This window comes from Callithrix jacchus, chromosome 10, assembly GCF_049354715.1.
Source record: "Callithrix jacchus isolate 240 chromosome 10, calJac240_pri, whole genome shotgun sequence".
Classification (NCBI taxonomy): Eukaryota; Metazoa; Chordata; class Mammalia; order Primates; family Cebidae; genus Callithrix; species Callithrix jacchus.
In genome coordinates, this window is record NC_133511.1 from 12928251 (window position 1) to 12951572 (window position 23322).

The 23322-nt window shown below is 45.2% G+C and overlaps 1 protein-coding gene across 50 annotated transcripts in view; it reads left to right on the forward strand.

Annotated features, from left to right (window-relative positions):
• Window positions 1–23322, forward strand: part of NCAM1 (neural cell adhesion molecule 1) — a 315714-nt gene that overhangs the window by 281539 nt on the left and 10853 nt on the right. For 23 of the 50 annotated variants that reach the window (XM_054241575.2, XM_054241580.2, XM_054241578.2 and 20 more), the window contains 2 exons: window positions 11740–11864; window positions 15934–16111. In XM_054241575.2, the coding sequence (XP_054097550.2) occupies window positions 11740–11864; window positions 15934–16111 (303 nt within the window). Of the gene's footprint in view, window positions 1–11739; window positions 11865–15930; window positions 16112–18636; window positions 20987–23322 lie in introns of those variants that run through there. The other 27 variants (XM_054241571.2, XM_054241563.2, XM_054241566.2 and 24 more) reach the window with 2 other exon arrangements.

The following is a 23322-nucleotide window of genomic DNA, read 5'->3' on the forward strand; positions in this document are numbered from 1 at the left end:
AACAGCCCACTTTCTGCTTCTGCGGTGTCACTCCTGTCCTTTTTCAGCCTGGTGCAATGTGTGTCCAGGCATAGTAGGAGAAAGCTACATAATGCATTTGTACAACTGTGTCACATTTACGGTGGCTCATGTAGGTTGGTCTTCTCTGTTGGTGAAATACAATCTTGGCTCCAGATTTTGCCTGAAGAAGGAATTAAGTGTCTCTCCCCTGACATGTCTTTAATTTTTAAACATCAGATATTTCTGCCCACAGATAAAACGCTTATTTGTGACATCCAAAGGGAAGAAAGTTTGAGTCATTTTATTTTGAGCCACTTGCCTGCTGACCCAAATTGTAGGTCCCAGTGGATACTGAGATAGAGGCAAAACTGTCGCAATTGGGCATCAGCCTGTGTTTAGCATGAACGTGTTCCTCACCAGTAAGATGAAATGTAGCACATGTGAATTGCAGTGGAACTAATAGCAGAGTTGCTATCAGCATGTGAAAATCCATCCATGATCATTAATGGGGTTGAAAATAAATATCTCCCAGGTTTGCATGTCTGTGTGTGTGTGTCTGGACCCATTTATAATTATGAGTGAATAAAGGTATTCTAAATAAAACCAAAGGAGAAATTGCTTAGTTGTATACAATCCCTGCCAGCCCCTTTGGTAGGAATCTGCCCAAATCTGTGTAATGTCAGACAGTAAGAAAGAAGCATACATTCTGTCAGCTCACAGTGACAAGGGAAGATGTAGCCTGGTTAAAGCATTTCTCTCAGGTTATTTTTAATCAGCGGTGTTCTTTGCTCAGAAATTTGTCTTCATCTCCTTTCTCTGCCCTTCTCCCTCAGCCTCAATTGACAATGGCCAAAAACGTTCCCTGGCCTCTGAAATTTAAGGTGGGAAGCCCAAGATGCCTTTTTAACAAGTCAGGATCACTCAGTCACAACATAGGACCAAAAGGAATGCCTTTAAATACACACAAGAAAATGTTGTGTTTTTTTTTCATTGTAAATCTCAAATTTATGTCTTATCAGTGCAGTCACAAGTCTAAAGATACAACTTTAACCACAACAGGTTGGGTGCCGTGGTTTACACCTGTAATCCCAGCACTCTGGAGGCTGAGGTGGATCGCTTGAGCTCAGCCTGGCCAACATGGCAAAACCCCATCTCTGCGAAAAGTAAAAAAATTAGCCTGGCATAGTGACCTACGCTAATAGTCCCGGCTATTCAGGAGGCTGAGGCAGAAAGATTGCTTGAGCTTGAGAGGTCAAGGCTGGAGTGAACTGTCTTCATGCCACTGCACTGCAGCCTGGGTGACAAAATGAGAACCTGTTTCAAACAAACAAAAAACTTTAGCCACAAATGGCCAAACATTTGCTTAATGTCAAACTGTCAGCACACTGCCCCAGAGGTACAGTTTCTGCCGTTTAGTGTCGGTCGACACAGCCATTGTCTCAATCGTTCGAAGGAAACCTATTCCCCAGTCTGGACTGGCCTCTTCTCTTATATGGGTCTTGACTTTAGGGAGGCTCACTGAGGTCTCAGGAATAATATGGCTTTGTGGAGAGAGAAGTGAGATAAGATCCTCAAAGCCACCATCTCTGAGATACATACACCCAACCTCATTCAGCCCATGCTCCCCTCCTCCTCATGCCATACAGGAAAGGACTCTGCTTAATTTAATACAATATTTTGTTCTTCTAGGGCACACAGTCTTCACCTTATGAATCTCAGGACTTTTCTTTGATGACCCATGTTCTGACTCATTACCCTTGTTTCCCAAGGATGCTGAGACGTTTCTGGAATCTGTGGATAATAACTTGCTTTTCTCTTTTCCTTTAACAGTCTCCTGGATTGACTTTGACAGCTGGGTCCTGACAGCAACACCTCCCTCTTTCAAAACAAGTTTACATGCTCCTGATGTGGTATTAATATGTAGTGTTGCAGCCGTAGCTAATGCTTTTTGGTGTTGTTAACCAAATGCTCTTTATGATTTGTTATTCTTCTATTTCTGGGCAGTCTGGCTGCCCTCCCAATGTTTTCTATATATGCTGCTAATTTAATTTGGTTTCTCCTTTTATTTAGTCTGTGATTTTGTTGTTGATTTTTCTCCCTGCCCATTGTTTACATCAGTTTTTAATTTTTTTGTATTTTCCATGTGACCTCCTCCACTTTCCTTTCAACCAATCATGTGCGTGCGTATCATGTGACTTTGTCATGTGGCTTGCATGGTGCTGATGATGTCGTCCACGCTGGTGAACAGAAGGTAAAACTCTTTGTTCTGATTAGTGAAATAAATCTAGGACCACAGCCTGGCACGTAGGGCACACTCATTTCTTCCTGTCTCAGATTTCCTAAGCAAAGCCATTTGAGAGATTTCCTCTTGTTCTCAATTCATATCCAGAATTCATCATTCCTCGCAAACTTGACATGACAATTTGATATCAGGACAACCTTTGGTTTGGTATTTTGCTTCAAGAAATTTGGTCACACAAACCGTTCTCTACAGTCAACCCACATTAGCCACAGCACAGTTTGCACACTTGAATTTTTACCAGATGGTTCATAAAAAGTATTTCCCAGAAAGGTGTTTGGCAAATTAGCTTTAATAGCATTGTTATTTAACTGTATCCGGTAGTTCTAAAAACCATGGTGGTTCTAAAACAAGTCACATTCCTGTGAAAATGTTTACAACCTTGAAGCGCTGCCGAGTGAAATATATCCATTGCAAAGGTTGTATTTGTTCAAAACCCAATGAGAGTGCTTCATAAAATTAATGCACATTGAGGACTTTCTGAAATAAGAGATTTAAGAATTTGGATTAGAGCAGTTTGGCTGTGATTACTGAGGTGTCACTTTTTAAGAGTGGCCCTCCCCCAGGAAGGGGGAGGAAATCAAAGCAAAAGTCATTTGGCAATTACCATGACTGGAGATCTCTGTGTAATCAAGAAACACATGATTGACCCTTGCAGCAAAGGAAATAAAATTAGAGCTTAATTAAGCGCACAACGTGACAAAATAATTAGTTAATATTCTGACTGTCACAACCTTGTTAAAACGTTTCTCGCTTACCAGAAAGAGAGGAGGAAGCCTCTGCTCACAGCTTCCCTCACTAAAATCAAACACCTATTCAGAACCTGCCCTTTGAGTCATTTGTGTTCAGTTTTTTCCTAACTGAAATGTCTTCCTTCAAATCACACCGAGACATGGGCTGCATTGATCACGAAAGCAAAACTAACACCAGTAACCCCCGTGTGCCTGTGCATGCAAGGGGTCCCCGTTTGACCTCACTTCTCTGAGAACTGATTGGGCGACATTCACACAGACAAAACTATCAACAGCTGGTCTCGCATGTCCTTTGTTCCTGGTCCGTTCTTGTGTTTCGTTCTCCTCCTCTGTGTTAGCCCTGTGTACCTTCCCTCTCGTTCACCCTCCACATTTCCCATCTCCGAGCACTTCAGCTTTACAGGAATGGCAGCTTGGCCCCCATGTAGTCCCATTTACAGCCAGACTCCTGGACGTGCCTATGAGCCATCCTTGTTTCCAAAAAGGAGACGTTGGGTATTTACATTGGATGAAATAAGGTGAGAATGTACCAGAAGCAGAAGAACATCTGATGTAGTCCATGCCAATAAATTGGGCTTACCTTCCAAAATCATCTGAATCCACAAGTCTTAGGGCAGAGAATATAGAGAGCCTAAGGTCTTCTAAACTACAAATCCCATCCAAAATATTGTATATTCATGATTTCCCTAGGGTTGACCATCAGCAAGACCAGATGTTTTTCATACTTGTGATGACTATTTAGTAGCTGGTGTTCTGGAAGAAAGATCTGGGCCCTCCCCATGAAACCTTAAATGTGAGCAGTTACTGGATGTTGAATTTGAAACCTATTCATTTCTTTTTTTAAAACAAGTTTGGTCATTTCTGTGAAATGATATAATCAGAGCAAAACAAAGCACAATGTTAGTAAGACAGACACTAATTCACTCCTCTAAAGAGAGATCTCCTGCAGACATTTTAAGCAGGGGCAAGAAATGTTTAAAGATGTGTTCTGCGGTTGCTGTAGAAACACTCCTTAGCCATTGTCTTGGCAGTTGGTAAAAAATGTGGCCAGTACTTCAAAAAAAAATCAGTGAGAGCATTAAAGAACTCCAAAGCTACAATTACCCCCTTTTGGAACCATGTCTTCATTTATGAGGGACCTTCTCCTGCCACCTGCAAGGGGGGCAAACTGAGGACTTATTCAGGTGAGCCCCTCAAGCAGCAGGAACTGGCCTTTAGCAATAAAATTTAAGGGATAGAGAGGTCGGGGCCAATAAAATTCATGGAGGAGAGCAATAAAGCCTGTTAAGAACAGTTATCACCCCCTCTCCCTGGGCATTAGCGAAGATTGAAGCTGAATTGGGCCTAATGAGAAAAGTGAAAATAAGTCGGGGGTGAGGGGAGGACTTTCTGCTGTCAGTGGGTTATACACCCAACAATTGGTGACATCCAATATTCCCCGTTTTTTTTGACACCCTCAAAAAACAAAACTGCCTGGGATATGCTTACCATATGCTGGATGCTCCATCTACCTTGAGTTCAGTGGGGCAGTGTCGACAGAGTCCAGCAGTACATCATGAAGTGCGACTCAGAAGAAGGGAGATTATAACAGGCATCGAGCCCCACCCTTTATGGTTACTTGGCACCTGAGCCTCCAGGGCTTGGCCTATAGAGGATTGTGACAGATACACTTAGACACCTATCCCAGGAAAGAAAAAGTGAGGATGCGAACGTTGTCATGGCATCACGTCACTGCAGGACTTTCTCCAATGACTCCATGGAGCCGTGGCTTTGTCCACCAACTACTGAGGACTCTGTGTAAATGGGACTCCCCACCAGCAGCATGTGTGAGATGAGAAGCCCCCCTGCACCTCTCTGTCAGTGTGCTGCATGTTTGAGCATGGCTCCCTCCCCAGCCATTCATAATGATATTTTTTTTTCTTTAGCTACTGACACTGACTCGTACTAGGAAATGCTGATTCTGATGAGCTAAGCTCTTTAATACCCACTCTTCCTTCTTAGATTGAAATCATCACTAACCACCCCTTCCACTCCCTCCTTTATTTTTTTACAGCTGTGTGTCTGGATTGCCACGATCTCTGGCAGGTCGACACAGACTTTTCACCAGGGTTTCTGCTCTAATTGCCTTTATTTCTAAGGATTCCTTGCACTGGAGGTTCCCAGGTAGAGAGTCAGTGGGAAGGGGCTGAAGACAAAGGCAGTGAGGTGTGTCAGCCCAAATCCTGTGGACAGGGACTGGGGGCTACTACTGGCCTTGGAAAATGCCAGTTCCCTTAGGGTCACCAGTATGAGGGATGAAATGCCCAGGAGCCACATTCTTCTTCATAACCAATCCATTGCCCATGAAATAGAGTTGAAGACGTCATGAGCCCCCGCTGTGGCCTTGGAGGCAGAAGCCAAGTTAACTGTTGATGATAGCAGTTATTTCTGTCGTAACTTCCTCAGCCTGGATCAGCCCCATAACCACAAGCCATACCTTCCTGATCATATTTTCTTTTTAGGATGATGAAACAAAGATAATTGATCAATTAATCTGTTAGTGTTTTCATGACACCCACGAGAAGGGAACTGGTATTTTTGTGGTTTGGTCTGTCAGAGCTCATTGGTTGCTGTTTAATTTGTACTTCGTGCTGCCATTTGCCGCCCCACCCCAACACACACTCTCACATTCATAATTCCTCAGGAAACTGGTGCTGGAAAGGATTTCCAGACCAGACGCCCTAGTGAGTGTGGCCGCGGGGAGCTCAGCATCCTTGCTCTGCAAGCTGGGCACTGGCCATGCCTGCACTGACTCATTGTATATCCCGAGGTTCCCCGGAGCCAGGGAATAGGGTGGCAAATATTCTGGTCACTCAGGCACAAGCAAAGCCTTAATCCTGAAGAGAGAAGGATCTGGGGGGAAAACATCCAACACTTTACTCCAGAAGCTTGATCTAGCAGGAACAATGCCTGAGAGAAATTAATACCCATCCTTCCACTGTCAGGCTGTTCTTCAGGGCTGTCAGAAAGCCACTTGGCATCCCTAGAATAGCCAGGTAGGCTACCAAAAGAGGTGCCAGGGAGAGTCGTGGGGATCCAAGAATGTATCCAAGAATTTATTCAACATAGATCACATCCAGTTATTTTGTTTGGCATCAAAGGCTAAGAGCTTTGTTTCAGGAAAGAATTAGTGGCCTAATGACACTAAATCCTGATTCCCTGAGATAATTTGCTGATCCCCTATGGATCAGCCACATTTCTAACTTCTGGGTGTAATTGTAATGTTTCTGACTTGGAAAAAGTAAATAGGCTTCATATTTGAAAAACTAAGTCATACATTTTGGACTTTTCAAAAACTAATAGTAAAAGGCATATATAACACAAGTTTCAAATTGCTTGTAAGAAATAATCAACCAAAAAAGACAGGAGTTAGGATAAACAAAATGAACAGTATTTTGAAAACTAGAAAGTCTTATTTGATAGGGAAAGTAAAAGATTACAATACAAGCCCCACATTTATCACCGGTTTATGATCAGACACCTAAAACCTTGTGCAGATCTCGATGAGAGAGTAAACAAATAGATAAACAGAGAACAGAGATGGAGGGTTGTTTTGTTTGTTTTCTTCTTTTGAGACCAAGTCTCACTGTCTTCCAGGCTGGAGCGCAGTGGTGCAATCTGCTCACTGCAACCTCTGCCTCCCAGGTTCAAGCAATTCTCATGCCTCAGCCTCTTGAGTAGCTGGGATTACAAGCGCACGTCACCATGCCCAGCTAATTTTTATATATTTTTAGTAGAGACAGGGTTTCACCATGTTGGTCAGGCTGGTCTCGAACTCCTGACCCCAGGTGATCTGCCTGCCTCAGCCTCCCAAAGTGCTGGGATTAAAGCATGAGCTACTGCACCCAGCCTCAGATGGAGGCTTTCTTGAGGATGCCTGTGTGGCGCCGCAGCCTTTCATTCAGAAGACACAGCTAACTCTTCGTGCTTGGGCTCCTTTGAGTGAGAAGTAGGATATTGTTTTTCTGCTAAAATTCACAAATGCTATCAAAGTGCCATGGATTTGCTATAATTTTTGTTGTGGAATTCATATATCCAGCAGGAGTTTTCTAACTCCTGGGGCTTCTGCTGATGAGAGGAAGGGCATGAAGCCGATTCAGATTTAAGGGTACAGTAGTATAGTAATTACAAACAGAGAACCTGCAATCGGCATGGCCAGAAATAAACATTTCAATTATCGTTTCTAAGGGAGACTTTCACAGGACCTGCCTATGATACATCTGATTATATGTGGCCTCCATGGTACGTTCTTTCTTTCTTGGGTTCATGATTCACATCCTCCTAGAAAATACCAGAACTGCCCAATACTCTATATTTCTTATTAGTAAAGTTTATTCTTAATGTTCCGCTGGTTTAGTCTTTACATAATACATTTTGGGGGGAAAATCTGACTCATGGCTGAAGCTAAACTCCAAGGGTATAATTAACCCCTGGGGTCTTCTGGGAGCAACCTGCCGATTGCTGCTGAATCGCAAACCAACCTTTACAAATAATTATAATATTGGTTTTACTAAAATTACCCATAATGGTTTCAATCAGAACAGCCATCTCAGAACACAGTGCACATCAGGACCCTCTGAGGCATTTCTTCTGCTAATGTACTCAATAAAGCAGTCAGCCTCCTAAATCGCAAGGTCCCTTTTCTCCCGCCACAGCCCCTCCCTCATCAGGTATGGCTTTGTGCAGAAAGCCTAAGAAAGTTTCTCTAACCCCATTTCTAATCTTTAAGAGAAATAGCTGACACTTATTAAACAATTATTAAGTGAACACTTATTAAACAATTATTCTTTCCATATCTTCATGTACTCACAGCAAGTTACCGAGCCACCAAGTTGGTCAAAATCTTTGTGATATTAGTTGAATATGATCTTCCTGTAGAAATACTGTCATAGGCTGGGTGCAGAGGCTCACACCTGCAATCCCAGTACTTTGGGAGGCCAAGGTAGGAGGATTGCTTAAGCCTAGGAGTTTGAGACCAGCCTCAGAAATGTAGTGAGACTCCATCTCTACAAAAAAATTCAAAAATTTTGAATTTTTTAGTGTGGTGGCATGTGCCTGTGGTCCTAGCTACTCCAGAGGCTGTGGTGGGTGAATCACTTGAGCCAAGGACATTGAAACTGCAGTGAGCTATGATTATGCCACTGCAATCCAGCTTGGGTGATAGAACAAAATTCTGTCTCAAAAAAAAAAAAATACTGTCATAGGAAGCATTATTTATCTGTCCAAGGGCCCCATCATTTTTTAAAAAGAATTCATGATAACTAAGTTTTTTCATTCAGCAAACAAAAGTGTGTCTTATTTACCTTTAAGACTTCAATGCCTAATAGACTACCTGGGACCTAGTAGATACTCAGTACACATCTGTTGGATAAATCATAGATAAAGCACTCCAAATAACAAACCTAAATTTTATGTTATTTTATTTTATTTTTGAGACAAGTTCTTACTCTGTCACGCAGGCCAGAATGCAGTGGTGTGATCTAGGCTCACTGCAACCTCTGCCTCCTGGGTTCAAGTGATTCTCGAGACTCAGCCTCCCAAGTAGCTGGGATTACAAGCACACGCCACCATGCCTAGCTAATTTTTTTTTTTTTAGAGACAGAGTTTCACCATGTTGACCAGGCTGGTCATGAACTCCTGACCTTGAGTGATCCACCCGTTTCAGCCTCCCAAAATGCTAGGATTATAGCCGTGAGCCACCACACCCAGCCAATATTATTATAATATAAAATGCTCTAAATTCTATGAGAAAAACAATACAGACATATCAGAGTACTATGATAGTCATTCAGATAAAATGGTAGCTAATTATAATGTTCTAACTATGTCAAATGTAGGAACCGTTCTAACTATGGTATAGATTTTGATGGTTTTTCTCTGATTCAAATTACATTTTTTCTGAAACAACTCCAAAGATGAGAGAGTACTTTCATCAGGGAAGTTGGTTTCTCCAGAATTCTTAGAGAGATTTTTATTCTTAGGTCTTTGAAGAGACGTGGGGGTCTCTTTTCAAAAATAAACTTTTTGAGATAACTTTTTCAACATTTTAAAGCAAAAAGTTGACAACTGTCTGCCTTATCCATGTAGAATTGTTGACCTTGGAGTGCATCTCCCTAAAATTGGCTGAAAGGCATGTGTGCTGTGTTCTACCTCCCACAGTGTCATGAGAAACAGCCCAGTTAGAGTTGGTAGGCTGTGCTAGTGCAGTGGCTGTCACTGTTTGACATGATGGCAGAGCTGGAAGGATCCTTAAATAGCATCCAATTCAGGGCCCATATTTTGTGAATATGGAAAGGAACTTGATTGAGGCAGCAGACCCCCATGATTCAGAGTTCAGAGACAGTGTTTTGCAGGATTGAGTCAGCTGTGAAAACTCACACTGTTCAATTTCAAGAGGAACATGCAGCTGGAGAAGTCCCAGTGGATTGATCCCTAAAAGGAGGCCATGGGAGAAGGAAACAGTCCCTGCATAGTGGGCGTGTTGGAAGGGCCAATGATGCTGCCCGTAAAAATCCCCTGCAAGCTAGGGAAGAAAGATCATTCAGCACAGTCAGTGTATTCTGAGTGGACAAAGTTAGAATCATTAATGTTTATTTGCGGTAGGTCTAGGGTCATCAGCCATTCCTGTTTGCCTGGCACTGAAGGGTTTCCCAGGATGTCGAACTTGCAGTGCTAAAACATGGAATGTTCCAGGCTAACGGGGATGAGTCAGTCACCCTGATTTAATCAGACAATAGAATTTGTAAAGTTCTCCTGTGTCTCCTTCTGTTTATTCAGCATTTCTGAATCTACACAGAGCTTCTGCCTTGATCTAAAATATATGCCACTTTGAGTCGCTTTGTAGCGCTAGGTATCTGTAATGGTGTAGACATAACTGATGTATTGTCCAGGACCTGGGACAGTCCAAAGGAATTTGGAAAGCCTACATACCTTGACATGTCTAAACCAAATTTCTACATATTTTCCACTGAATAGTTATGGCCCGGGGCTAGATAGTGGCTTTAAAACAGGACGGGTCTTTGCCTGAAGTCCATCTATCTTTTCATTCCTGTTTTCATTTAATTATTCATTAATTATTGATGGAAGAAAACAAATTTTTCATTTCTTTCATTATTGATGGAAGAAAACAAATGATAAGCACAACTTTTCCTAAATATCCTCCAGATATTATGCAGCCTCCCTGTTGTAGCTTTTAATATATCCCTGTTAACTGCTCCTTCTCAGACCTAAATATACACACAGATCACTGGAAGGATCTTGTTACATTTGCAACAAGCGTCCAGGTGATCAGCATGCTGCTGGCCCTATGGTGATAAGTAGTGGGCTCTTCCTTAGCCTTCTCTGTGGTTCCTCCTCGCATCAAAGGAAGGTGGTTCCCAGAGTAGCTGAATGAGAAGCGAGGCATGACACTAGCTGTACCTGTAGCCGTCTCCTAAGTGGCCAGTGATGCAGTGTTAGGTGCTTAGGTCCAAGCGCTGGTGACAAGCCGTTTTGTGGCTCTTCTGTCGCATATCTGTGATTCTGTTTTCCAGAGAGCAAACCAGAGTGACCCACCCCAAAAGTAACAGTTCTGTAGCCTCGCCAAGTGTTCTCTCTGGTTATGAAATAGATGCAGAGATTAGCTCCTCACAGAAGTGCAGGGTTCCCCCGTGTGTTCAGGCTTAATTTTAACTTTGTATATGAGATGTCCTCTCACCTTATTGCTTTCACCATTTATCAATGAAATTGTTTCTTTTAAAGTACATTAGTGCCTTACTCACTGGAGAAGCAGCCTAGCCCTAGCAGTTTGTCACATGCAAGTTCGTCTTCCTTCTCAACCTTGGATTGGCAGTGCTACAAGCTGAGTGTATACTGCAAAGCAAGAAACAACTTATTATCTGTCGAGAAACGCTAAAGATGTTTTCCTGTCTCACACAAAGAAAAAGACTGCACTGACTGTTACTTTAACACATTAAAGTGTTGAGGATTAGCCCTCACTCAGTTGAGCCATAAGTGGATACTTATAGGAAACTTGCATCAGAGCCATAAGGATACTTACAAAGAACTTGCCTGTGGCAAGTTGTGCTTTATTTAATCACAACCGGAAACTTCTTATTTTTTTTTGATGAATCTAAGTAATAAAATGTACATGAAAAGCCAGTCCCAAGAATGCAGCATGATTTACTCTCACTAGAGAACAGGCCCCCTAGCCCCAGGGCTGAGTGGTGTGTCCCAAGAAGAAACTGGGCTGTTTTGCAAAATCATTTTATGGATTGGAGTTACCTTCTCAAACACTTATACTTTCTCCTGTTTCAGGCTGTTCCTCAAGATGTGTCAGGTTTATAAAAACTAGATCTTCAGTTGTAAGAGCAGCTAAAAGGAAAACAAAAGAACCAGGGAAAGAGACAGAAAAAAGGGTATTCCTAGGTGGAAGGACCCTGCTCACAGGAAGATTATTTACCAGAACATTCCCAAGAGGCACTCTCAGTCTGGGCTCAGTCTGAGGTGTCTACCTGAAATTCAGTTTTATATTTATTGCTTTTTAACCATTTGAATTTCTGAGAAAGCAAGAAAAGTGTCCAGCCCCACCCTGTCATTCCATCCCATTCTCATGGGTTGGATTTTCATTCTGTGGATGAGAATTTCATGTGAATTCACTGGCTGTTTCAGGAGAACCCAGTGCACCTAAGCTCGAAGGGCAGATGGGAGAGGATGGAAACTCTATTAAGGTGAACCTGATCAAGCAGGATGACGGCGGATCCCCCATCAGACATTATCTGGTCAAGTACCGAGCGGTGAGTGGCCTCCTTCTCAGACTTCACCTGAACCCTGTGACCCTGACACCCAGCTTGCTAGGGAAACAACAGAGACAGCACAGGTGGGGCAGGGGTGGGATGGGGCCTTACTCTATGTCTTGCAGGTGGCCCGTGGGCCCTGGCCATGGCTTAAAATCGCAAGATGGCCCCACAGCTGTTAGGCCATCTTCACTGGGTCCATCTGAAAACCTCCTAGATGACTGTGGTGTGACAAACTCATACCATGGTTGATTTTTCTCTGTCTTGAACTTTCCTACAACGTCATTTTGGCGTTATCTAGTACTTCCTGTAAATTCCATACTAATATATAAGAATCACTACCTGGGAGAAAATGTGTATTGTAGGACAGACACCTGCACTCTCACTGCGATCACATGCATTTTCTCTGCACGAGAACCCTGTGCAATCGGTATTACCATTATCCCCTCCTTACAGATGAAGTAAGTGGGCAGACAGCAGTCAATTACTGCAGAATCTCACACAGCTGGGTGAGCCAGAGTTTGAATCCAGGTCTGACTGAGAGACTGGGCTCTCCCTACTGCCCAAGGCTGCCTAAAAGTCCGCATACAAATCCAGTTCCCTCACCAGCCCTTCACCTGGCCACCTGAGCTGTCCTAATCCTGCTAACAGCAAGTTGGCTCTAAGCCATTTTCTCCTGGTTTGCTCACCACCCACTCAAGATTCCCCTTATTCTACCTTTTATCCCAACCCCCACACTGAAAATCACCCTTTCCTTTTTTGGTTTTAGAACTGAGAGACTCAGAGACCACATCTGAGCACTGAGAATACCCTCTTGCTACAGTTTCATAGTAGTAGAAAAAAACGAACCAGAGAGCAGTCTCCTTTCTTCAAAGAGCCCCACAGAAGACTTTTTCCAGGAAGCTGAGTTACTCCCTCTCTGCCTTGTGATCAGCCCCTGTGGAAGTGATAGGTCTTTAACTGGCTAGCCTTCTGGAGAGTCGGTTCAGCACAGAACCCTGCAGGCACCCTTCTCAGCTGGGCAGCCCTTGTTCCCACTTAGTTAGTAAGCAGGTGTGAGCTAAAATAGTAGGAAAGGCCTGTCATTACCCTAAGGCTCGGTCCGGAGATCCCAGTGAATGAGAGGTCCCCATGGCTTCCTCCCTGCCAAGCAGGGTGCAAGGATTGGGTAGGTGGCCCCGAATATCCCCCTGGAAGCAGAGGCGTGGTAGGCTGGGATGCCTTTCCAATGGTTATCCTCACGTGGTCCAGTGGGCAGAACATGGCTTTTAGAGCCAGACAACCATGGCATCCAATTCTAGTTTTACCACTTATTCTGGAAGAATAGGCCACTTAATCTTTCAGAACTTCGATTTGTCCATCTGTAAAATGGGGATAAAATAGCTTATCAAGTTGTTGTAAAGATGCGTTATAATATATGCAAAGAAACTGATGTGCCTGATGCTTGCAAACCTTTACAAATGCTCACTATGGTTACTGCTAAGAGGCAGGCGCAGGCCGGACCCATCTCCCGTACGAAGCCACGTCAGATGTCAGTTCATCTGAGGAGCTACTGTGCCTGCAGCAGGCAGCTCTGCATTAGAAAGACACAACTGGATACAACACTGAGATACGTTAGGCTTCAGCAACTTTAACCACCCTCTCTGACTTCAAAACCTCATTCATGTTTGCTAGATATTATAATTTTATATTATGGATAAGTATAATATAACATAACATCTTCTCTATACTCTGGTTGTCTTGTATAAAGATGTTTGCCAAGGAAGACAGATAAATGAAGAGAAAGGAAACCTAAATTGCTTTGTTTTAAATGAAAATGGGGCCACATAGTGATATATACACACATTAGCTTACAGCGTAGCCAGACTTTCTAGTTAGACTCTAAGGAAACTAGAATTCCCCTTCGAGCACTACTAGCATTTACCCATAATAGTGCCAGGCCATGACATGAGCACTGGCACATTCCTAAAAGCATGTCTTAGGCTGGTGCAAACCCTTTTGCCTGGGAGGACTGTAAGGTGACTCCTGATCCAGCCTTAGCCATGGGCCTGCAACAGCCAATGGACCACTGTCCAGGTGACAGTGCTATTGTGTTCTGCCCTTCCAAGGAGCAGCCTGTCATGCAATAGACATCTATCAGATACCTCAGGGCATCTGCCTTGTGAAAAGGCCAAAGATTGCAAAGAGGGGGGCTGTGCAATTGTGAAACCATCTGAAGACTTCTCAGGCCTTCCACGTCCTCTTCAACAACTGTTTGGTGAGGGAGGTGGTCACCTGATTATCATTCTTTGTGGGCCCTTTGAGCAGCCCACTGTTGGACTGTACAGCAGAACTTAGACCCGAGGTACCTCCATCTGTTTTTTTTTTTTTTTTTTTTTTGAGACGGAGTTTCGCTCTTGTTACCCAGGCCGGAGTGCAATGGCGCGATCTCGGCTCGCCGCAACATCTGCCTCCTGGGTTCAGGCAATTCTCCTGCCTCAGCCTCCTGAGTAGCTGGGATTACAGGCACGCGCCACCATGCCCAGCTAATTTTTTGTATTTTTAGTAGAGACGGGGTTTTACCATGTTGACCAGGATGGTCTCGATCTCTTGACCTCGTGATCCACCCGCCTCGGCCTCCCAAAGTGCTGGGATTACAGGCGTGAGCCACTGCGCCCGGCCGGTACCTCCATCTCTTTGCTGCAGTTGTAGAGCAGGCCACACTGCATGGAATAGAAAAACCTTATTCAGTTCAACAGATGTTTGCAGAGCTCCCTACTATAGAAAGGAGGAGGGGATAAAGAGAGATTGATTAGTAGAAACAGTCTGATAGAAGAAAGAAAACCAAGTGTTCGATAGATCCTTAGGTTCACAGTTACCTATTGTATATTTCAGACTAGCCAGAAGGAAATAATTCAAATGTTTCTAGCCTAAAGAAAGACAAGTATTTAAGGTGACAGATATCTCAATTACACTGACTTGATCTTTATAAATTAAGTAAATCTATTAAATTATCGCATGGACCCTGAAAAAATACATATATATTGTATCAAAACTGTTATTTTCAAGAACACAATTAAGGGGAAAAGAAAGGAAAGATTACAGTTTGGGTCCCAAACGGACTTAGCTCCAACCTTGACTACAGGTGTGATTTTACATCAGACCCTTACTTCTCTCTCACTTCCTCATGATCGGGTTTAGTAAGTGCCTGACAAAACCCCGCAGGCATATTGTAGGGATACAACAAGAAAATGTGTGTAAAGCTTCCTGTAGTGCCTAGCACTTAGTAAGGGCTCAACAATAATAGTTTTTATTTTTAATGAAACTGGAGTCTACACAGTATTCACACGTTAGGAAGGTGAGCCACACACACACCTTAACTTAAGCAGCATCCTGAAATATGACAAGAAACGTATGTGCTTTATTACTCTTCTAGGACATCCTTATGTATATGTCCCCAGCACCAGAGTGTAGCCTGGAGACAGGGGTGCTGCTTGAGTCTCTGCATGTTCTGAAGGTGATGGGACCTTGACGGGGTTGGCCCGATGCCACACTGGCATCTGCTGCTGCTTGTGTTTGCCAGCATGCAAGGTTGACCTCCTGACCTGTGCAATTTTCGGGCTGGTAAAGAATAAAGACCATATCCCATCATTGCTTCCTTGTTTTTGAGACAGAGTCTCGCTCTGTCGTGCAGGCTGGAGTGCAGTGGCGTGATCTTGGCTCACTGCAACCTCTGCCTCCCAAGTTCAAGCCATTCTCCTGCCTCAGCCTCCTGAGTAGTTGGAACTACATGTGCGTGGCACCACGCCTGGCTAATTTTTGTATTTTTAGTAGACACAGGGTTTCACTATAGTGGCCAGGCTGTCTCAATCTCCTTGCCTCAAGTGATCCACCTGCCTTGGCCTCCCAAGGTGGCTGGGATTAGAGATGTGAGCCGCCGTGCCCAGCCCCATTATTGCTTCTTATTTTCATGATTTTGACCCAACAGTTATTGAGTCCCTTAAGTTCTGCTTATTATCTGATCTTACCAGTACTTTTATCTAAAGCGTTTTTGGTCTCTTGTATCCTTCTTGCCGGTTTCTCCCAGAAGCTCTCCTCCGAGTGGAAACCAGAGATCAGGCTCCCGTCTGGCAGTGACCACGTCATGCTGAAGTCCCTGGAATGGAATGCTGAGTATGAGGTCTACGTGGTGGCTGAGAACCAGCAAGGAAAATCCAAGGCGGCTCACTTTGTGTTCAGGACCTCGGCCCAGCCCACAGCCATCCCAGGTATGGCTGCCTCTGCTTTCTGTTTGTGTCCCGCTTTGAATTAATGCACAAGTGCTGCACCTCCTAATGCGCCTGAACAACCCTGACGACTTGCTTGCTTACAGCCATCCTCATGATCGGTTGCCCATGCAAAGCTTAGTTTTGCCTTGTACCTATCTGTGCAGTGGGGTGAGATGTACTGGACCCCCAGGAAGGCTTGGCCAAGCATCCTGGGGAAAGGTCCTGTCTCATTTTGCCTTGAAGGACTGAGGCCAATCAGTCCATTGGACCCCTCAGATGGGAAACGTCCCAGCTCCAGCCTAGCCTTGGAAGCTGGTTGAGTAAGGACCCTTTTTGGAGACCTTATCTGCCATCTGCCACATCATACTTGGACCACATAACTGTTTCTGAGCACTTTCTGATGCTTGCTTTATCTGCATAGTCATGGTCCAAATCTCTTCTCTGTGGTGACCCCAAGAGAAGGAAGAGATGATGCCCAGTTAGTTATTAACCCTATCTACCAAAGGCCTCTCAATTGAAACGTATATTAAATTGAACCACTTGTAATAGAACAAGTGGAGAAAATAGATGCTAGAAACACCATCATTGAAAGCAATCACGTCTGCTAGAGACTGTGATGGCAGCAGTTCTCCTAGGAGATGCAGATCTGTCTCCAGAGATCCAGGACCTAACCTTGCCATTGATGGCCAGTCTCCTCATTGGCCAAACCCCTCAGAGAAGAAGGAGCTCTTCAACTGATCACTCTGCTTTTCCAGACCAGCCAAATGCCAACCACAGGCAGGAGAGGTGGGCATAGAACATATAGCTGTAGCCTGTTGGGGGCCCCATGTACTCTGCCATGTTCAAGTGTGGTGGGAAGATGGCTTTGGGCGGCCCTCCTCATGCCTGCCCTGTCTACAGTGCTTGCCCAGCTCTTGGCTCCTGGTCATGATTGCTCCTCCCAGGGGGAGACAGGCCGGAGGGCTGTGGGCTGCCAGTGATGCAGAGATATATGTGCAAACGTGGGCTAGGAGAGCAGCAACAGAATGGGATCAGTGTGTGGTTCCCAGTGGTTGTTTGTACATGGATGTGTGTGTCTGGGGATGTGTGCTGGACCTCCAGTGAGTTGGCAGGTGAATGTTAAGCTGTAGATCAGGAGCATCAACCGGTTCCCGCTGCACTGTCAGGAAGGTTCCCCAGTGCTTGCTGGGATGGGTGTTTCTCCATAGTCGCTGGTCAGATGGTTGGTACAGAAGGCAAGGCATGTGGATGTGGCTGCAGGAAATGTCCTCTTACACCTTAATAGGATATTCCAATGGGGATTCTCCTTGCTTTTCCTCTGCCCCTTCTTTCTCTGCATTCTTTGCTTAGTTTCCTTGCAATCGACAGTCCAGGGTGAATGTCCAAATCTGTCCAGCCTTTATGGGACACTTAGGAGGGGAGATCAGGTGAGGTTTGGGTAAGCCCTTTTGTAGCAAGACAGATGCCTTATGGCAATTGCTTCCTGGGGTGAGACTTACTGGGTAGATTGTTTGGACCTGCTGTGCTCACGTGCTGGATACTCACAGCAGTACCAGCTTATGTGGTTTTTGTGTCAGAGACTGAAATTCTGGGTAGGCCTTGTCCTCCAAAGTTGTGCCTGCAGGAGATGTCAGAGTCCTTCTTGTGAATCGCCCAGGTGCCCACTGAAGCCAGAGAGGGCTGAGGGGTTGCCCACCTCGCCGGTCATGGCTCTGTGGCTCTCCTGCACAGGTCTGAGAAGGTGGTGGCTCTGTGCTTGGTTGGACTTTCCTGGCCATTGAATTGGGATCTGAGAATAATATCTCTCTGAATTATAAGTTGGATATTTGTGGTTGAATTCTGTGGTCAGCAGGTGGGGTAGAAGGTAAGGAGGGGTGCAGAATGAGACTTCCTTTCACAGCGCTGTGGTGGGGGACTTGTGCCATCGGAAGAAAAGCCTGCTTCATCTCTGACAAGGCCACCCCCAATCCCTATGCACAGTCTGCCGACTCATAGTGCAGCAATCCAATGCATCTCCACCACTATGGGCAAAAAACGCTAGACACTAGAAGACGATACACTCGCTGGCTGTATCTAAGAGGCTTCACCTTACTGAAAGGTAACACTCTCCTAATCAAACTCTGGTATTTTACTGTGGAGGCTTCTGTTCTCTCACTTTAATTTCATTTGCTCGCTGACCCCTAACCCCCAAATTAACCCTGCTGTGCTGCTTCTGGCATTGCTGAGCTTCTGAACTGGCCTTATGGTGTTGATACCGCACTGAACCCTCTCTAACCTTTGTCAATTTAATTTACTAAGTTGAATTAACCTTTGATTCTGTGTTTTCTATAGTTGACCTAATTTTTTTCTTTTTATCTATTTTTTTTCTCTGTTTCTGTCTCTATCTTCTCTTTCCTTCTCCCCCCACCCTTCCTGTGTCTGTCGTCACACTTGTCACCTTGGACGTCACTGGGACATCCCCACTGCCACATTTTGTTTTTAAACAACCACATTCTCTCTGGGGACCTATTGTTTGGCACCTGCAGCAACCTTGGGAGGCAATTCTGCATCCTACACCTTTGTCTCATTGCTTTTCTCTGCAGTGACTCTTCTTTTGCTCTGTTAGGAACTTGAACACAAAAATTAAATTTGCTTAAAAGTAAGCAGTTCCTATGAAAAAGATCAGTGCCCCCTTTGGAAGAACCTGGCAGGACCACCATGGCCACAGCCACCAAGCGACCATTCTGTATGGAAGAGAAGGCTTTGCATTTGGAAAAATCTTTACCTCCAGACATGTTACCATTTGCAGATACTTTTGTGCCACTTCATAAGGAGTTTGCCCCCTTTTTAATGGCAGTAAAACGAGTTTGAGAGCTTCTTTCTTTAAATGCTATTTTTTAAAAAGCATCACGCTAGGTTTACAGAGAAGCTTCTGTGTATCTGCTACTTGTTGCATTTTGTGTTCAAACCTAAATATGAAGTAGCAGAGGAAGAATTCTAAGCACCCTCTAAAGCTTGCGTCAGATTGTTAAAATCACCACGCATTCCCCTCATTCTAACTCTGTGCTCCTCGTCCTCCCTTCAATATGTAATTGGCTTTGCTTGCAATTTAAGTGCCCATGTTAAGAGAGCCAGACCACACTGATTCACATGAGCTTTTTGCTGACACAGTGGGCAACTTAAGCCACCCCTGTTGCCCAGGCATTGGAAAAAAGTTGAATTTGTTGGATAGTTTCTGTCAGTTCGGGCTGGTGAACACCCTGGGATGTGCTTTCAGTCCTTGTACTATGGCCAGCACCTTACACTGTCTCTGTGAACAGGCCCAAGCCATGATGGGCCAACAAGTATCAGCTTTGAAAGGTGTTTGTCTCCCAGTCGGGGTGACTCCCTGCTGCCTGGCAGCATGTCACAGATCAGCACACTGGGGCTGTGACTCAGCAGTGACCCATAGAATGGCTGTGAGCATCAGTCTACAGGGCAGATTGGAAGTATCCACTGTGAGTCAGGCATTAGTCTCCCACCTGACCTGTGTGTGCTCAGTAGAGAAGAAGGGGAGGGACAGGCCACTCCCAGACTGCCCAACCCAGGACGGTTAAAAAATTGGGATCGGGTCAACCTGTCAGCACTTCCTGAATGCCCCAGCCTCTGTACTGGGGAGTTGATTCAGTGACATTTTCTAAACTCTCCTGAAAAGCCAGCTGCTCCTCCCTACTGCTGGGAAGCACCCACCCAGGAGAGGAAGTGGGTGTGTTTTGTTAAGGTCCCTCGTGGAAGCCCAGGGCTGAATCCTGCTTGGTAATATCAGTGTATATGATTGGATATGGACCTTCTACTGAATAAAAACTCCCTCCCTCCCTCCATGTGGTCACATATCATTCTACCTATCTCATCTCTGAGCATCTCCACGGAAACTTAATTTTTGTTCTTTTTGGTTTCTTTATGTATTTTTTTTCTGTTGTTATTATTTTTTAATGTTGAAAGATTAGGCTTTCCCTCTGGGAATCCAAATGACCCCATGCTGTGGTCCGAGAGGCAAAGTCGCCTATGTTGGCACCCGCCATTAATCCCCAGTGCTCAGTTTAGAGGCTCACGTGCAGACATCAGAGGCTCCACACTGCACAGTAGCTCAGGCAGGATGGTGCCTCTCACCCAAGCCACAAAACTCTCCCCACTGTAGTCCCAGATGGTGCTTCCCACCAGGGCAGTGGAAGTAGGCATGGTTCTTGGGCCCAGGGCAGAACATAAGGATCATAGGTCATTGTGGACAGCTGCTGGCTCTTAGGATCACCTCGGGCAGAAGTCACATGGCTTCACCCTAGGACAGCCCAGCTTGGGGGTCTGCCTCCCCATGATCCCAGGACACGAGAGAGGCACAGTGTACATCTTTCTGAAGGTACTCTTTGGAGATCTCATCCTAAGTGTGGAGAGGACTGATGTGGCCCTGACCCCTCAGCACATCCCAGGGTCAGGCAGGCCTCAGCTGAAACATCAGGGTACTCAAGGGGCCCATTTAGATAGACTCGTGGCTTGTACCAGTGTGCCCTTCAGGAGGCAGCATTAGCGCACACCCACTCCCACCGGACTCTGAGTTCCCAGTGACAGCTGCAGCCCCCAGCCCCGCCAGGAGTGCTGAAGACAGCAGCCCTCAGAGACCCTGCAGGAGCAAGCGCATCCCACCTTGCTCAGCCGCACCCCACTCCCCCTCGCCCTGTAGTAGTGCGGCCCACGCTCCATGCACCATGGGGCTCCTCTGCTCATTTTTGGACTATTTATATGGCAGGTTTGGATCACGTTTTTCTACTAATAAGAACGCTAACATTGTTGTGTAGATAATCAGCGAGGCCTTTATGAAGTTTACACCTTTGCATTATTAAAGGAAATAACAGTTCATGTGAACTTACCAGCGTGGCTTGATTTTGTTCAATAGTTGTGTCCAACAAAGCATCAAAGACCTTTTCCCTCCGCCTCACATGTATCTGGATAAACTGTTACCTAGAGAAACAGTAGCCTGGTGAATGGAGTTCTAACCGAAGGAAATATTTTTTTCTTCCTAACGGGGAGCAGTCTCTTTTTTCCCAGGGATCCTAAGAGCTGTGAAGGGGCATTGCTGCCTTGGAGTCCCCAGCAGGCAGTGGGAGGGGAAAGTGCCCTTGCACAACTGAGCAAGTGGTCACTATGGGGATGGGGCCACACTCTGAGCCACCAGATGCACAACTGTGTGGTTCAGTCACCTGATGGTACAGCAGCCTTTATACTCTCCCTAACAAAGGCTGCACAGAGTGAGCTTGTGGAGAGGGAATCTGAGAGAAGATTCTCTTGTATTCTATTGATAATCACAGTTAACTCAGACACCTCCTGCAAGCCCCTGAGACCAGGCATCTGTTTAGCTGATTCGAAGGAGCAAGCAGACATGTAAGGGGCTCAGGAGTGAACCAGAAGCCCAGCTCAACAGTTCCAAGAATCTGACATCTTCTGGGGTTCTGGGGAGTGAAGAGGGCACTTCTGCTGCACCAGGGTCTCATGGCACAAGGACTCAGGCCCACCTGGACATTTGTAAAATGTGAGACCCGTGTTCCTATTTTGAGGCATACCAAAGTAGGCATCTGTGGATCTCATTCTTGGAGCAAGCCAGTTCTGTCTTTAGTGCCAACCCCTCCCAAGCCAGGAATCACAGAGGATGGACAGCTCCAGCTTCATAATCTCCCTGTCCTGGGCAGCTCTGACCTTCAGGTTATGGGGAAACTGTTCCCTAGAAGCCTTATTTGCATCCAAGGTATACAAGTGAGTTAGTCAAGGGAGGGCCAAGGGAAGACCATAGCAAAGAGAGACCCCTGGAAGTTTATATTTTTTCTTTTATGAAATGCTACACAAGAGGCAGGACTTTGTTCTTCTGGTTAACTTGGACTAAACAATTCTGTGATACCCACGGAGAGGGAATGGGTGTTCGCTTTTGCCTCGAGTACCCTTCTGCCCATCCCACAGCCTGTCCCTTCTTCACAGCCTCTTTTTTGTAAAAGCATCAAACCTTCTCTTCCTAGCTTAAGGAGCATCTCACGTGCTTGAGACGTCTAGACTCAGTGGTGGAGGGCAGTGTGGTCCCTTTTCCTTTGGGAGATACTCTGCTTTCTCTCAATCCATCTAATACATTAGGTTAAGCTTGTTTTCAGGGTCACCAGGAGAGACAGTTCAGCGCACCTTGCGGTGACAAATCATGGAATCACCTGTTCCTCTTTGTGATGCAGGGGAGGGAAGACCTAGGAGCATAGTCCTCATAAGAATCACCTAGGCTGCTTGTTCGGCTCCTAATTCCTGAGCCTCATGCCCAGTGATTCAGATCCCATAGTGCTGAGGAGCCCCAGATTCTGAATTTTTAACCAACACCCTAGGAATTCTCCTACAAGTGGAGATACATTGAGTTTAAAGGTATTTTTCTTGCAAAAGTAAAATCACAAGGATCGATGATTAAAGATGGGACCTACCTACCGAGCATTTTAGTCTTCCAGGAAAAAGTCCTTCTCAATCCATGCTCTGGAGGAGACAGGCATTAGGGAATCTGAACCATGATCCAGGCAGTGTAGAACGTATGACTTGGAATGACAGGCTATTGTGGTTGAGACACTCTCCACCCAAGCTCCTGCCCAGTGCAGGAGCCTCATCCACAGCCTTATAGCATGGATGTAGGCCAAGGGGTCTTCTGACCTCTGCTTAAACGCCCTCAGAAACAAGGTACTCACCTCTCAGGGCAGCCCACACTATGTTGGATTACCCTGTTTGTTAGTCCTTTCTCAAATGGAGCTAAAATTTGCCACCACCATAATTTCCACACCTTGGTGCCATACAGAGTAAGGCTACCTCTTCCTTCTCATTAAACACCTTTACATATTTGTAAACAGTGTTCTCCTCTCCAGACTAAACACTCATCCATTTGTGCAACTAATATTCTTTGGACATTTTCTGCGAATCAGGATTGTCCTAGATGCTGGGGAGATATAAGAGACACAGGCAGGGTACCTCCTGGGATGCCCTAGCAGGGGATATCCAGATCAGAAACATGTAAATGAACAGAAAGTGGCAGATAGTGGTAAGAAGAGAATGAAACAGGCTAGCAGCATGGTGGATATCGGCTGGAGGTGCCACACTAGATGAGAGATCAGATAAGGCTTCTCTGGGAAGGTGACACTGGAACTGAGGCCTGCAGGACAACAGAGAGCCACCTCGGAGGGAGTGTTTCA